Source organism: Neopelma chrysocephalum, unplaced genomic scaffold (genome assembly GCF_003984885.1).
Source record: "Neopelma chrysocephalum unplaced genomic scaffold, ASM398488v2 Primary Assembly neopelma1_303, whole genome shotgun sequence".
Taxonomy (NCBI): Eukaryota; Metazoa; Chordata; class Aves; order Passeriformes; family Pipridae; genus Neopelma; species Neopelma chrysocephalum.
Window position 1 is genome coordinate 463644 of NW_020897965.1, and position 16968 is coordinate 480611.

Here is a 16968-nt window from a genome sequence, read left to right on the forward strand (position 1 = left end):
GAGGGTGTCCCGGGGGCTGTGCTGAGGGACAGGCTGTCCATGGACTGCCCACCCCCTCTGTGCCCGTGGCCCCTGCCCATGGCACACACAGCCTGGGGGTTCCCTGCACAGCTTTCGCTCCCAATGAAATAATTTCCCTACGAGGGAAATAAACAGACAAATTGTGCCTGAGTTCAGCATGAAAATCTTAAAATTCTGTAATAAATAAAGGTATCACCTAAATGGGCAAATTAAATGCAATCTGGTTTTATTTCAGTATTTGTTTTCTCTATCTCCCCCATCCAGGCTTTACTCTGAGATGCACTCTGCCTGTGCTGCACATTCTGCAATCAGAGCAATCCGGCTCCACTAATGTTTGACCTTGTGAATTATGATCTCAAGCCTAGTAAACAGCTCATATGGGTTTGGTTTTCGGGGTGGATTTTAGCTTCTCGTAAATGCTCCCTTTGCCTGGCACTGGGATGTCACCAGCCAGTGGATAATCGGAGAAGATGCCAATGTGCTGCTCTGTGCAGGGACAGGGATGGCAGGTGGGAGGTGAGGCAGGGCTCCCTGGACAGGCCCTTACGGCTGTGAAGGAGCTGCCACTATGGGTTACACTGGCAGTGGGGCACGGGAGCCTGGGGAGCACTTCAGGCCCCATCAGGAGAGTGTGCACACCTCTCTTACCTCACACCCCATTCTCTACAAACAGAACTATTGATGCTGCCAGTGATTTTTCCTCCTTTTTTTGTTTTCACTCCTATCACCCCTTCAAAGACAGAGGAATAGAGCAGGGTTGAGGAAGCACAGTCTGAGGTGTAGTGGCAGATGCATACTGCTGCTGTTGGGTGGGGTAACGAAGCTTTGTTTCAGGAAATTCTCTGGAAGCAGACACAGGTTTCCACAGAGGACTCTAACTGGATCTAGTTTGCTTCAAAATTTGCCTCTTTGCATGATTTTCACAGCCAGTAGGGAGAATACAGAGCTGAGTGGGCAAGTTATTATATTCTCAGGGTTTTCAATCTGAGTCTACATAATGATTGACTATTCTGTAACTTTGGCATTGGAAGCAGCCTTGGCACCAGTAGTACTGGTTCTGCCTTCACGAGTGCTGCTCTTCTGTATTGCCTGGGCCATGCTTTCACTGGCCAGACACAAATGTCTGAATGTCAGATTAAACTGTGCTTAAAGATATGTTTTTCTATTAGAATTAAATCCTTTATTGGACAGAGAGAGACATAAATACACAATACGATTTTAATTTCTTCACAGTATATTGTACTGGTAATCTCTGATGAAATCTCCTGTCTATAAAAGCAAAATTGCCATTGCATTAACCAATACTCTGAGTAGTGAAGAAATGCTGTGGTTCTATTCAGTTCTAGACACTGGTGTCACCTTTTTCTTGCCCAGGGGTGCTTTGGCATGCCCAGTATTTAGCTCTCTTCAGTACCTACAGATCTCCCTTTCCCTGCCTCATAGTCTTTGATGTATCTTTACCGTCATCCTGTGCAAAACAGGTGGTCATGAGGGATGCTCATGAGGGGTTCCTCCACTGAAGGTCATGAATTCGCATACTTTCAACTAAAGTCTAATTTGTAAAATTAACTTCTTTCTAGAAATTCTTCTTTAAACTACCTGGACTAATCCTCTCTCTTTTCCATCAAAATTGTGATCTGACATTGCTGTGAGTGGGTAAATAATTCTCCCTCTAGCCCTGCATCATCACATTATAATGAGGAGCACTCGATAGCATCTGGAAACACCTGAAGACCATGTTCAAAGAATGGCCTAAAAGTGCAAAGCCTTGTTAGGAATTCAGATGTTGGACAAGTATTAGTGCATATTTTGTTTGTTTTGAAAAAACATCCTTTCTCTACTGGGCTGCCCTGGATTTGTGGTGCTTGAATGTTCAGGGGGTTTTTCTGGCTCTGTATGGTCAATGCTGTTATTTTCTGGAGCTCAGCTGTCCTGTGACACAGCACCAGAGCCGTGCCTCCAGCTGAGGAGACAGAGTATCCTCTGGGCTGTGGGGAGCTACCACAGGAAGAATCTAACCCAAGCAGAAAATTCCTGATATTTGGGTTATTACAGAGCAGCCAGGTTGGAAGCTGAGGCCCTAATTGCCCTGTGTGATGAGAGAGGCCCTGGATCTGAAAGAAGGGTGTGTGATTGGAGCAGCACTTCAAGCTGGGAGCAAAAAATCAGAGTGGAGCAGTGCACAGGTCAGAGCTGCCCACTGTGGCACCTGCTCCAAGGCCATCATGAGCCCATGGAATCTCAGGCCAGAAGCCAAGACTTGGTTCCACTCCCAGAAAAGTCAACGAAACCCATTTAAAGTGAAATGATTTCATGCTGTACTGCAGGCTGAGTGACTTGGCAGCATTACTGTTAATAGCATGGTACATCCCAGGTACAAGTTAATGAAGCACAGAGAGTTACAGCACTTCTGTGTAGCTGGTTAGTGGAGCCTGGGACTAAAACATACAGAAACTGTCATCTCTGGGCAGGATTTCACCTGGCCTTCAGAGTCTGACTGCTCTGGGAACTACCCCAACATTTTCCTACTTAATAAATCCCTTCCCATGGTGCCATTTTCAACATCATCTAATGGCCATCCCATACTGATAGAAGAGGAGCTCAAATTTATCAAGGAATTCAGGACCTGAGTTGTCAACAGGGTGTTTTATGTGGTAAGACAGAATGACACTAGCCAGGAAGAAGGGCAGGAACCACTGTGTATCAGGAATGTTAAACATCACACAGTGATGGTTCTGACAGTGCAGCATTTCTTTTCCCTGTCCCCTTCCCTTAAAATAGTTTTTCTTAAACCACAAAACTTTGCCTTTCTTTTCTGTTTCACAGACAAGCAGAGCAACTACAGAAACAATCTCCAGAGATGTTCTGCAGATATTTTTCCTTCTTTGGTCTGTGTCTTTTTCTTTCAACCCAAAGGTAAGTGGAAGGTTTGTTTTGTTTTACAGGGAAAATTTGAATTATGTTTCATGTAAGTAATGTGGGTCAAAAGGAAACTATGCTTCCAGTTATCCAGCCCATCCAAAGGAGGCTGGGTGCAGTAAGGGATGTGGCATAGAAGAGAGCAACCTGCACAAGTCCCTAAACCACAATATGTCCATTACTAGTGCAACCCCTGATTTCCTGTTCAGAACCAGAGCACAGTTTGTGGGGTTTTGCTGGAAATGCCACCCCACCAGGGCTCCCAACTCTGTTATTACCATCCTTGGACCTACAAGTCCCAAATTTCTTTAATTCTTTGTATATATAATGTGCAAAAACTGGTTCAGTTCTGCTGTGAGGTCCTGTATGGCCTTAGAACCTGCAGCTACAAGGCCTATTAACCCAGCTTTGAAGGGAACAGAAGAAAAAACATTGGTAAGAGTTGTAAGTCCATGGCTGCTTCCTGCCCAGAGCAGGGGTCCTGAGACTGGGAGTGGCAGAGCCTCTGCCTCCCATCTCCTTCTGCCCTGCCCAAAGCAATAACAAACTCCTAAGGTTTCACTCAGCGACGTTTTCCTCAAGTGAGCACGAGATCCCTGGGGACACTGCACCAGAACAGTCACCTTGTACAGTCCCTTGCTGTCTGTATGATAGTGCAGATCTGTCAGCCTGACAGTGCCAGCCCCTGGCTCCATTGTCCAGTCACAAAGGGTCAGTTTGGACACTCAGTTGGACGCAGCTGGGGCGGTTCTGCCCTCAAAGTTCTGGGGGTGTCTCTGAAGTGCACAGTGCTCCACCTTTCCTCTCCCAGTGTTACTCCTGGCAGTAGCTGTGTGGAGCTGCCTGACATTCACATCTGAGGATAAAGCCTCTTTAGGGGACTAGAGATTAGGGAGGAGGAGCTGTTGGGCAGTAAGATTTGTCTCACGTTGTCCTAAGCAGGAGAAAAAAAGAAATGCATGTTCCTTATGTAGACTGTACAAGGAGTGAGAAGGGGAAATTGGGGGTTATTGTTAAAACTTGTGATCTATAGACTTTGCTTGATATCTCTGTGATATTTTAGGAAGGTCCTTAAGGTACTGTGTGTACAACCTGTAGCTATCCGTGGAGGCAATTTGCCATTTTCCCACCTCTTCAAGGTGCTAATTATACTGCCAAGATAGCAATATGAGCAAGTGCTTGTAATTTCAATTATCTACTTGTTTTTAATAACTATTTTATGCAGTTTGCTTGTTTGAGCACAAGCTGGAAATACAGCTGCAGCTGCACACCAGATGTGCCCAGCCCACGTGTCACAGTATGTGTTTGTGTCCCCAGGAGGTGCTCCCTGGGTCACGTATCCAGCTTGCACAGCAGCGACTCAACATCCCTTCCTGGATTTGAGAACCTCACCATGGGATACAACAAATACCTCCGGCCCTACTTTGGTGGTATGTTGGCTCCATGCACGTGAGCATTTCAAGAACAGCCTGTAAGGCTGATGTGCAGGGGATGCTTTAAGCTTGTTTTAGGATGCTGCAGTTTGAAAGGTTGTGTTTCTTTCAAATTAGGCGGTGGACAGGGCTGCCCTTCCTTCCTGTGCATCCACTGTTGTCCTGAATACTTGGTGCATGTATGTGGGCCTTGAGAACATGTCCATCTATGAGGCTGAGAGCAGGGAATTTATAAACTTCAGCATCTCTAGGAAAGACCTGACCAAGTAACTAAATTCTGCTCTAACTGTACAAGCTTTTGCTTAGAGCCTGAGTCTTTGATTTTCTGCTTTACAGCTGTTCATGTACAGCTATTTAGTAGATTGCAGCTGTAGAGGAACAAAGGCACTCTTCTTGCCAAGAATATTGACTTTTGACACATCTTCTCTTTCCACTGAGATGCAAATGTGCTTTAAACCCTGGTGGGACTCTGGGGAGTCGGGATCAGGCAGGTATTTAGGAACTTACCTGAGGCTATTGACCAAATTTGGTGTCAGGTCTCCCTTCCAGATGAGTGCTGTAATAACACAGAGTAAAAAATTTCTCAGAATGACATTCAGCATCTGAAAACTATCAATGAAAGTTTAAAAAACAGCTATGACCATTTTTTATTTCTATTAATTTTGGTTTTCTGCCAGAACCCATTAATGAAACTCTGCTTGACAGAAAAATTTCCCATCGGCTTTCACAAGGCCTTGGATGTTTCCCATTGTAGACTGACCTGCTGCTACTGAGCTTCTTCCATTTTCTGACCATGGTAATAAATTTCTGGGACAATACAAAATTTACTGTCTTGTTATGCCTGACCTCATGACCGACTAGGAGAGCTCCTCCAACTCCTGTCACACCAGTGAAGAGATGCTTCTCTACGATGTAACGGAGATCAGCTGCATCTATGGCAGATGTTATACAAAAATGGTCAGGACTCTGGTGTCACCTCCTCCAGAGGCCCGAGTCCTCACAGATCCAACCCGTGGTTGGACTGGGCTTCAGGAGTCCAAATAAACAGAGGGCATGAATGACGCCTACATTAAAAAAATTCATCCTTTGCAAATGAAACTTATTTTGGAACAGCTTAAAACAAACAAACAAGCAAACAAACAAACAAAGCCAAAACCACCTGGAAAATGATTTAGAAATTGTGACCCTTGGACATTCCTAAGTGTCATTTAAATGATGAAATTGAGTTTTAGCAATCCCAAGAGGAAAGGCATTGCTGTGTCGCCACTTAGGCAGAGGCATGTCTTGGAAAGCCCTGCTTGGAGCCCCACATTCGTCCCGGGGATCAGACAAACCAGGCACAGCCTAAAGCACAGTTTGTGTCTCTGCGCTGGTACAGCATTTCCCTCTGCAGGGCTCCGAGCCCTTCCCGGCGGTGCCCGGGCCCTTCCCGGGTGGTTCCCGGGGCGTTCCCGGAGATTCCCGGCTGGTCCCGGGGCGTTCCCGGAGATTCCCAGCTGGTCCCTGGCGGTTCCCGGAGATTCCCGGTCGTTCCCGGGCCATTCCCGGCGATTCCCGGCCATTCCCGGCCGTTCCCGGGCGGTGCCGCCCTCTCGCGGTGGATCTCCGCTGTCGGTGTCAGCACTCCCCAGATCCAGGACGTGAGTGCTGAAACTTTGCAAATAGAACAGTCGGGTAGTAACTAACAAGAGGCAAAGGTTTGTTCCCGGGAATCAGTGCATTCCTGCCTCCCGGAGCACCGGGGCTGCCCATCGTGCCGTGTGTGGCAGAGCTGTGAGCGATGCCCTGTGCAGCGATGCCCTGTGAGCGATGCCCTGTGCAGAGATGCCCTGTGCAGAGATGCCCTGTGAGCGATGCCCTGTACAGCGATGCCCTGTGAGCAATGCCCTGTGCAGCGATGCCCTGTGCAGCGATGCCCTGTGCAGAGATGCCCTGTACAGAGATGCCCTGTACAGAGTTACCGGCCGGGCCGCTCCGTGGGGGGATGGGGGGAAATCTGGGAAGCAAGGGACGAAGTGGCCCCGGCTGCCCAGCCACCCACAAATGCCACTGAAATGCCGCTGAACCAAACTGCTCAGCTTCACAGATGGTGCTGGTGGGTATTTGTCCTCTGCTACCAGCACCAGAACGGAACTCCAGCTCCCTAACAGTGACAACTGTATTTTGGATCATGTCATTTGTGATTCTAATGCTCTTTGGGCCTCCGTGGTTTTAGGGGCAGCGTGTGAGGCTGGGGGCAGTGCCCACGCTGCACAGCATCCTGAGTGGCTTTACTGTGCCCTTCATACTTCCCTCCTCTCTGCTGAGGCATTTCTTTCCTTTCCCAGGAGAACCTGTTCAAATTGCAATGAGTCTGGACATCGCAAGTATTTCCAGTATATCCGAGAGCAACATGGTAAGTGAAAGAATTTTTATTTTATGAGATAAGAGCCTGAGAGACTTGGCATGTATTCTGTGACCACAGACACGGTCACATTGAAGCTACTTTGCTGTTCTGGGCTATTGAACACTTTCAGAGGTGTGATGAAAACAGGGCTCATTTATGACTGCAGAGACTGCAGATTGTGTAGATGCCATAGTAATGTGGGCTTGCAAGTGGTCAAAAATTCAGCACCTCGTGGAAATCAGGCTTCTTGGGAATGGAAAAAATCAATACTGTGTGGCATTTCCTCTCCCTTACCTTTCCTCCATGTAGGAGCCCTTTGTGTGGGACAGGGATGGGCTCTGTTGGACGTGCTGGCACTGACTGAAATCCCAGACAGGGCTTCTTCTCAAGGAGGAGAAGTAAGGCTTTGAGCCGAGACACAGTCTGAGGCTCAAAGGACTGGCCTTCCCAAGAAAAGAAAAAAAAACCCAAACATCTTTTAAATCTTCCCATCACTGGTGCACTGGTGAGTCTGGTACATTGTGCTTCTGATAATTGCTGGATTTCAAACACTGATCACCAAAAGCTCCTGTTTCAGGTTGGCCAAAATTATAGGTAACTTGGGTAAATTCAGCAAATAATTTCAGTCCAAACAGTCAGAAGGTCAGTCAGGACACTTAATTTCTGCATTTTCAAGACTACCACCACCAATTATGTTTTTCTACCTGCTTCCAACAAATTAAACAAGTTCACTAAATAAAATATTTTAACTTTGCTAAAGGTATTCATTTTGGGGAAGGAGCAGAACCAACAAAATCAATTATTCACAAACCTCTCACTTAATTGAAGTGCCTTGTAAAATAGATCATGTTCTGGAGTTTTTCTGGATGATCCATCTAAATTTCTTTGACCATATGGAAAATATTGCAGAGGCTCACTCTGTGTCTTGCTCAAAGCTGGAAAATCAACCAGGATTCTTCACTTTTGTCACTACTATAACTCACTGTATTGACAGCCATAACAAGGCTTTGACTTTTTTTTCTCCATCACAGGCCAAGGGCGAAATTTTAGAAGTTGCAAAAGCTAACACTGATATTCCTTAATTCCTTAGAGCATTTTAAAAACTAGAGATGGAATGAAGCAGAACAGCTTGATCTTCCAAAGCCAGGCAGCAGTTCTGTGGTGAAACAGTGACTTCAGGCTGTTAACACAAGTGCCAGTGCCAGTCTGTCTGTGACAGAGATATTCTGAAAATAAAAGGCACTACTGGTTGCATGTATTTGGACTGTAAGGATGGAAGTGAAATAGTCCAGCAGTGCCTGTGTGTGTCCAGAAGGCTCAGCGAAGCATTGGCTTCAGACCTGAGTGGGTGCTGCTTATTCTTTTCTGCTGGGGCTCTGTGAAAATGCTCCAGCCACTGCAGGTCGATTTTGGCAGGCTAAACACAAGTTAGTCCCAGTGTCCTTAGATTCAAAACTCCTATTAAAAAAAAAGGTACTAGTTTAGTTTTTTTCCTTTGTTTGGGGCTTTTTTAAGACCTCAGTGAAGCAGCAGGTTGGATTCACTTACCTTTTTTCCTCCGGGGCCAATGTCTTTCACGATCATATTTATAGTGCATGTGGAATTTCCCAGCTCTAGACAATGACTCATCTGTAATGTCAATGGGTGGCCTCAAGTGTGTGTTTCCCATCTGTTTTCTTACCTGCACAATGAACACAAAAAATATCAGTCACAGTAATTGCTCATTATTTTAAAAAAAGCACTGTAAGTATAATCTTTAGTCCTCAAACACCATACCTTAGAATATAGTGTATTGAAAATATTACAGAATAAATAAAACTGTGCTGAAATTAAAGCTTGAGGCTTCATTGAAGTTTGGCTGTGACAGGTTAAACAAATGTGTGCCATGTCTCTTGTCACACGTGGCATGCCCGTGGCTGTGCTGTGCAGGTTCTGCACGTGCATCCTCACGGGCTCTCCTCTCTCCCAGGATTACACAGCTACCATATCCCTGCGGCAGCGCTGGACAGACCCACGGCTGGTCTTCCACGGCAACAAAAGCTTCACGCTGGACGCTCGCCTGGCAGAGCTGCTCTGGGTGCCAGACACCTACATCGTGGAGTCCAAAAGGTCCTTCCTGCACGACGTCACCGTGGGCAACCGTCTCATCAGGCTGTTCTCTAATGGCACCATCTTGTACGCCTTGAGGTGAGTCACCCTTTGCTTTGGGGCTGAGGGGTCAGAATAGATTCCCAGAATTACACTGGACAGCAGCAGATACCAGCTGTCACGGGTCAGGAGCTTAGGTCAATGAGCCTGCTGTGACCATACTCTTCCAGTGCATTGCCCCCTGTTCTGGCCTCCTGCAAATGCCAGTCAAGGATCAGGATTTTTCGTCATGGTATGTGCTGTGTCCTGTGCATTGTGCCCACTCAGAAAGCTCACAAGTTTCGGTGTCACCCAGGAAAAGTCGAGTCAGGTGGAGGCAGGGGAGGAATGGAAAGAGGACATCATAACAGTAAAAGTTTAACAGATAGTGGAAAACTGTTTGTTTATTCAGTGCCATGTAGCAATGACTTCTGTTTTTTACCAAAAACTGTATATGTCTGTGTACTGCAGGAATGTGCTCTGCAGTTGTGTTAGCAGTTCCTACAGTGCTCTGTCTCCTTACTCACAGTAACTAGGTCCCAGTTACCTCAACTGCAAAGTAAAACTCATTTACCTCCCCATCAGAGCGAGCCAGAATATGTGTGCCGTTCGTGAACGTGCCTTCACGTCACAAGTGGTGACTTCTTCAGATGTGCAAGCTGTAGCACTGGAAAAAAATGTGAATCTACACCAAATCTCCCACCAAAGCAAAGCAAAATTCCTGCTTGGGTTATATTTTCATCAGGGTGGCTGCAGAGAGCACATGGTCTTAAGTTCATTCATTTCATAGGCCTAATGACAGAGCAGAGTCTTTGTGATCCAGTTTGCTCTGTAAAACAGGTATTTCATTACATGCTTTCATTGCAACTTTCAGAGTTCTTTCTCCTCCTACAGAATCACTACTACTGTTGCCTGTAACATGGACCTGTCAAAATATCCTATGGACACACAAACATGCAGACTGCAGCTGGAAAGCTGTAAGTGTAACATTCTAGAAAATTCTAACTTTAAATTTGTTTATTCATAAAAAACTACATATCTTGAATATTTAGATTCAGTGCAGAGGCTTTCTGGAGTAGACTTTCAGTCCTGCAGATACTAATGGATACTAATGTCCAAAAGAAAACAACTTTTGCATCATCAATTTTCAAATGTTTGTGTTAAAATCCACAGTCCAGAGAATTTCTGTCACTGTGCAGACTGTGCAAAAAGAGTGCACATAATGAATATTTTTATTGAAATGCAGACATTTCAATTTTGCACAGAAAAGTTGAAGTAATATTGGCTGGTTTTCCAAATTTGGTTCCTTTTGAACACACATCTTCTTCAAAACTAACTTGTGGTTAAGTGCATGGGATGGGGTACAGCAAGGAACAACCTCTCACATTTTTAGGTATCCAGTACCCTTGTCAATAGAAGAGTCTCTGACTGGGAAGTCTCAAGAAAAGGAATTGTCAGTGAGTTCTGCTCTCAATGAGATTAAAAGTTCATCTATGGCAATGCTGGCTGAGAAAGGCTCCAGGAAAATTTAGGCCGCTCCAGGGTTGTTACCCCGGAGCTCAGCCAGCTCAGTGCTGCTGTGTGCTGTGGAGCTCCACAACGAGCAGGCTTCATCTCCTGCTTGATGGCACAAAACCAACCATCTCAGCACTGAAAACGTCAGCTTTTTAACTTCTGGGGTTGCAGCATGAAGCACCTAGGGAAGCACATATTATTTTCACATTAAAATCATATTAGTTCACCATGGTTAACTTTATTACAAAGCACAGCTCTTGAAATAATAATGATTGGCCTCTTCTGCTAAAGCGGAGCTTGTTTGGGCCTGGTTTAAAAGTGATTGGGTCCTACATCATGTTGAGTTGCTGTATAATTCCAATGAAATTACATACACATTGCCCACTGGAGATTTCATTAGGATAAGTGCCCAGAAATAATGCTATTTAAATATACGCCAGATGAATTAACAACAATCTATCATTTATTATAAAATTTTCCTGAGTAACCACAATTTATAAAACCACTTAGAAATTTAGAAAAGTCATATGCTTAGGATTCTACTCAGGGATTCATACTCTGGACACCTAATTTAGGAGTTTATCTCGCTCAAGCTCTGGTAATTTGTGTCTAATAAGAAAACACAATTAGATGAAAACAGAGCTGCAACTGCATCTGATTCCTCCTACCAGGACGAACGGGTTATTACCAGAATCGCAGTGTCCTTACACATGGTCTCAAAGAAGGGCTCTTCATAAAATAATTACATCAGTGAGACTGATGGGCTTGTTTCCTAAATTAAGTGAAATTTTTGAAGAGAATGGCAGGCTAGTGACTAAGTACAAGCTTTATCTCTCAGACTGAGGTATCCCTCAGTCCAACCTGAGGTTATGCCATCACTTACATTCCTGGAAGCACTTACTCAGGTGGCATATACGGAGTCCCACTTCTTTGGAGGCAGGAATTTGGTGTTACTTAAATGTCATGGGCATTTATTTGTCCTCAATAACTTAATGCCTTTGGGGATAGGAGGAATGATTTGTAGAAACAGTTGCCTTCACTGGGCAATGTGTATCCAGTCAGAGGAATCATAACCACGTAGCAGTCTCAGTTCTAAGCTTCTGACTGACTGAAAATGCATTTTCTCCTATTTAAGGCACTTGAATAGGTGATTCAGTGAAATGCGCTTCTACTCCTTGGTAAGGGACTCAGTGGGATCTGAATTCTCTACTTTTAAGCACTGTATATCTCCTGGTCTCCTCTCAGACTGAAGAGGCTACATTTGAGGCTTACTTGCTGCAGTGTTTAATACTGCTGCATGTAATCAAGTTATGCATGACAGCAATAGATTATCTTTAAATCAGAAATACCCCATGTAAAGGATTGAAATAGACTCTCTGCAGGCTTGCATGTTGTGTGTCGTTCCCAGAGACACGTGTTCCTGTTGAAATGTGGACCAGCAGACAAAGTGCAGCAATGAAAGCACAGCCAAGGTCCACCCGTGGTCTGACACAGCTCAGAGGGCCTTTGTCCAGCCTGCAATGCCTGGATCGTGGCTCTGTTCCCCCTCAGGATGCAGAGCAGGGCAGCAGCCAGGCTTTAATGGCTAAACCACAGTCAGACAGGTCTCTGTGTTGTCCTTAGGGGGCTATGATGAAAATGATGTCACCTTCACATGGCTGAGAGGAAACGACTCTGTCCATGGCATGGAGCAGCTGCGGCTCTCCCAGTACACGGTGGAGCGTTACTACACCCTGGTCTCCAAGTCACAGCAGGAGACAGGTAAATCTGTGAAAGAAAAAGGCAAGGAAAGCTCTTGGGTATTTCCCATCACATCTCCACACATACCTGAAGAAATCCTCTCCCTTCTTTCTATAAAGTTACAGTAACTGGGAGTAAAATTAATTTTTAAAATATACTTTTGATTGTAAATTACAATTCTATCATGATGGAATAACATCTCTTTGTACATCAGAATTCAATGTCTTTTTCATTCTCGGTGTAAATACTCTTCTCTCCAATCACAGAAACTGTGAAAGGGGGGCAAAACTTCCTTAGAATTACCAGGTTTTAAAAATAACAATGTTTTATTGTTGTGTACACAGCCCATGAACAACACAGACTTTGTTTCTACATTTCAAAGGGAGCTATTATTTAAACAGCAGAACCATATCCTGAAAACATTACTGATCCAGCCCCAGAACTCTTATGTCAGTATTTAAAAATAATTGATTTTAAAAAATTGACTGAATTTTTTTGAGCAGAGAAAGATACCATTATCAAGGATCACAAATTGCTAATGAAAACAGGGCATCTAATTCCTTGTGATGATAAGGTAGTGGGATGCTTTGGGATGTGAGCCAGAGCCTGCTGAAATCAAGAGACAAATCTTTTGCCTGTTTCTCAGCCATCAGATGAGGCTGAACTTGGCAATGCCCCTTCCAAGCAGTGTTGGGAAAAGTGCACTGTGCTGAGTGTGCAAGAGCAGGGACAGCACCAGCCCTGCTCTGCTCCCAGTTAAGGCACTGCTGTCACGTATTTCCACCGGGTCTGAAGCCCAGGAGCCCCTCTGCAAACCCTGCGTTGTTGGATGTCCCTGTCAGTGCTGTGTGTCCTCTCGTGTGGGGTGTGTTGGCAAAGCCCTCTGAGGTGAAGCAATGCCTCCCCCACAACCATGGTGTGGCTCTGCTGAGGTCCCTCAGCTGCAGGGCTGGTGCTGGGCTGTTCCAGTTTCACTCCAGGTGTCCTTGGGAATCTCATGCTCACCGACTTTCTTCCTTTCATGATCAGGCAGTTACCCACGTCTGATATTACAGTTTGAGCTAAGAAGAAATGTACTTTACTTCATTTTGGAGACCTATGTGCCCTCCACTCTGCTCGTCATGTTGTCCTGGGTTTCTTTTTGGATCACATTGGACTCAGTGCCTGCAAGAACCTGCATTGGTGAGTTATTGCCTGAGGAATTGAGAAGACTTAAGCAGGCAAGGCAGCCTCTGAGGGTTGGGTAGATGGTCCTTTTCTTGAGCTCACTGCTCTGGGATAAATAAATGGTCTATTGACCTTCTGCTGTTGCTTGGGGCAGAGCTGGTTTAGCATGGAGGATGTGCTGTGGCAGGTACATGTGCCCACCTGCCAAGGCTCCCAGGAGATTCACAGCAGAGAGCAGAGGACAGAACACACATTCTTTGTGGTGTGCTTTGGAGGGAGCAGGATGGGGGAATTTTTTACTGAGAGCCAGAAAAAGAAGAGAGGCGAGCGCTTATTGGAGACAAGTTGTCAACAGCAGGGAGAGCTTTTGTGAAGCTTGTAGCTAGTGCTACAAAAGCATTTCAGTTGCTGTGATGGATGTTTTGGATTTGGTAAGAAGTGATATGAGCAACAACATGTGCAGAAGGGTAGGCCAGGACTTTTCCAAAGAGTCCACAAGAGAAGGTATCTCTTTTTCTGTTTTCCAAGGAGTTACAACAGTGCTTTCCATGACAACTCTGATGATCGGCTCACGAAGTTCACTTTCAAAAACCAACTGTTTCATTAAGGCCATTGATGTTTATCTTGGCATCTGCTTCAGCTTCATCTTTGGTGCCCTTGTGGAATATGCAGTGGCTCACTACAGCTCATCACAAAAGTGTGCAGCTAAAGTACCTCAAGAGGTAAGGCCTGATAAGCCCAGAGATCTTGGATTGACAGCAATCAGTTCTCCATTAACTGAATAAGACAAATGGTCTTCCTGTTACAGGTACATTAACACTGGCTTCTCCTGAATGGCACTAAATCTTTATTTTTGTGTGCAGCAAGCACATGGATAGCTCTAGAGCACTGTGTCTCTGACAGACTTCTGAGCAGCAGCTTCAGCTGACAGTCATATTGGGTTCATCAGACCACATTCAGGAAGGCACTTTGGCCTGCCACTGGAATTGGGTCTGTGGCCCTGAACTGAGCTCATGTGAGCATGAAGTACCTCTGCTCCTTTCAAAATGCAGCCAGAGAAGACCCAGTATAACACACCTCTTTGCTCTCCTATGGAATAACTCTGATTAGGAAGGTACTTTGCTCTTTTTTTACAAAGGAAATATGAGCCCTTCTTCCTCCCTTCCCAGAAGACAGTACCAAACATCAGTCCCACCACATTCCATGGGGATTGCGAGAGTGCATTGTTCAAGTGCTCTGCTTTAGTGTGAGAAACTAAATAGTCAGCTCTGACCATAGTCCAGTAGTCATCAAGGGCCCAAATCCTGTCAAAGAGAAAAGAGGTTTCCCACTTCAATGCTGAGTTCCCCAGCCATTGTTACTGAGTAGACATGAAGAGATGGATGTCCAGGAGGAGATGCATGTTGGGTTGCACTGGGTTGCTCAGTGACAGAGTGAGACTTGCTCAAGGTCTAAAAATACCTCTAGAAATACAGTGGTGGAAACACAGGCATCTCTGGGACCTCAGGCCCTCCTAAAAATAGGGAGCAGCTGAAAGGTGTGTTTGAGTGGATGACCACATAGGACCGCTCTTTTATCTTTATCCTTATGGTTTCCTTCCTCTGCAGGAGAAGACAGACCCTAAAACTAACTCTGCACTCTTGTTTCCAAGGGGCCAGCAAATGAGCTCACTAAAGAAATGGAAGATGTCAACATCACTAACATCCTCAACAATTCCATCACCAGCTATAAACAGAAAATCAGCTTCACAAGCATTGAGATTTCCAGTGATAATGTTAACTGCAGTGACTTGACTATGAAAAGTCATGAGAAAATCAAATGTGTCTTGAGAAACAAAATGCACAGGATTATTGGTTATTTCACAATTCAGAACCCCGGCAATGTGGACCACTACTCCAAATTGCTTTTCCCTTTGTTTTTCATGCTGGTCAATGTTTTTTATTGGGCTTATTATCTATATTTTTAGTAGAAATTAGTTGCTTCATTCTCCTACTTCAGCAGGAAAGGAATTGAGCCAATGGGTATCCAGGTATCTAACATCGGTGAATTCAATGTGGACAAAATGCTTGTGTCCCGAGGTACCCAGCACAAGAGGCAGTGAGGTGTGCAAGATGCAACACTGACTCTGGACAGCAGCCTGTTCAGCTCAGGGGCTGTGCTGGGCCCTGTTGCTCGTACCTGTGTTTCCTTGCAGCATCTCACCTGGCCAGAGATGGGTGAGCAGGACTGCACGGGGCAGAGCACTGCAGGTGGCCAAATTGTTTTGGTAGCCTGGAGCAGGTTGGAACCTTCAAGTTTAGATCTCCAAGAGAATGTATACGATTATACAAACAAAACCAAAGCTGTTATCCTTTGTTTGCCAGAGATAACAGAGGGACTGTGATTGCTTCCTCAATAGCTGCTCTGTTGCAGTGGGAGGAGCCGAGTGCAGCAGCACAGCACGCTGTGTGCTCAGGAACGTTCCTGCACGGTGCTTCCCGGGGCCATGCAGTGCCAGCCCGGGGATTTTGGTCCTGTGGCTGTGGTGTGCCTCAGTGCTTTTAACGCCTGTCACTCACTGAGGTAATCCTCACTTGCTGAAGTTCTCCCTCCCGCAGACAGACAGAGGGCTTGCTGTTCGTAGTGAGCAAAATTTTTTCAGAGACTTGGGAACACAAAATAGAGGCAGCAAAATCGTTTGGTAACCCATCTCTTATACTCCTCCTGCTGTGCTGCAGTTGAACAGATTCTACCACCTTCCATGTCTTGCTCACACATTATTTTTCATCCTGGAGAGTGCTTCCTTCAGCTTTCACTGCTGTAAGCAGCTCTCATTTCTTGCCAGCCGCAGGCTTGAGTGGCCCATTTGTCATCCCCTCTTTTATGTGGCTGTGCAGCTGTGGCAAGTCAACACTGCTGGGTGAAAAACACGTGTGGGCTGAGGGAGGGTAGTCTAAATCACCCTTTCAATGTTAGCCTGGAAAAGTGTTACTTTTCTGCAGAAATTCAGATTCTAAGTGGGCTCTGGAAACTGCCCAAAGTCATCTTTGTTTATCCTGCAATCAGCAGGACCGAGAGCTTTCTTTTAAAGATAAATTAAATGTGGTGCACACACAGTTATGTGCCATTTGGTATTGTGCAGCTTAAGACTACTGGAAGTCTTTATTTCCTGGTTATAAAATTGACATTTTATGGCAGATTTCCCCCGACCTTTTTTGGTCTATGCTACTTTTGGTACTGGGAGGGGGTAATCCTGCAGTTATGTGGGCAGGACTGGAATTGCCTGCAATGGCCACCATTCAGCACAGTTCTGACTGAGTGAGGCCTCTCAGCAGGCAGCTAATATTACAGTGTTTGCTTAGTGTAAGAATCTCTTATTGGGGGTTCCTCTACAAGGTGGGCAGAGCACGCAAAACTATAGATTTTTTACTTTAATAACTTTTTATTGAACCACTTCACTGTGCTATATTGTGAGGGATCTAAACCTCATATTCATAAATCATAGCTTTTACAAAAAGCAGCACGAGCAAACAAAGGGGAACAGACTGACAATGGCAAGTGAATAAACACAAACTCCAATAATGAAATGTTGTCTTGTATATACTGGCATTTAAAGTCCATTCCATAAAATGTAATAAAGTGAATGTTTGTGATATGAACACAACCCCCCAGAGAGATACT

The 16968-nt window shown here is 45.2% G+C and overlaps 1 protein-coding gene across 3 annotated transcripts; it reads left to right on the top strand.

Annotated features, from left to right (window-relative positions):
- The first annotated feature begins 718 nt into the window (after window positions 1-718).
- On the top strand, window positions 719-16953 carry GABRP (gamma-aminobutyric acid type A receptor pi subunit). Of its 3 annotated transcripts, XM_027705037.1 has the most exons (10): window positions 719-2675; window positions 2848-2937; window positions 4258-4370; window positions 6701-6768; window positions 8729-8946; window positions 9781-9863; window positions 12025-12162; window positions 13171-13323; window positions 13837-14030; window positions 14960-16953. In XM_027705037.1, exons 2-10 carry the CDS (start codon window positions 2882-2884, stop codon window positions 15272-15274), a joined length of 1338 nt encoding a protein of 445 aa, XP_027560838.1. In that variant the 5' UTR covers window positions 719-2675; window positions 2848-2881; the 3' UTR covers window positions 15275-16953. The 3 variants fall into 3 exon arrangements, with proteins under 3 accessions (XP_027560838.1, XP_027560840.1, XP_027560839.1); XM_027705039.1 differs by lacking the exon at window positions 13837-14030 and having other exon boundaries at window positions 14960-15087; XM_027705038.1 differs by lacking the exons at window positions 719-2675; window positions 4258-4370 and having other exon boundaries at window positions 2915-2937.
- The last annotated feature ends 15 nt before the right edge of the window (window positions 16954-16968 follow it).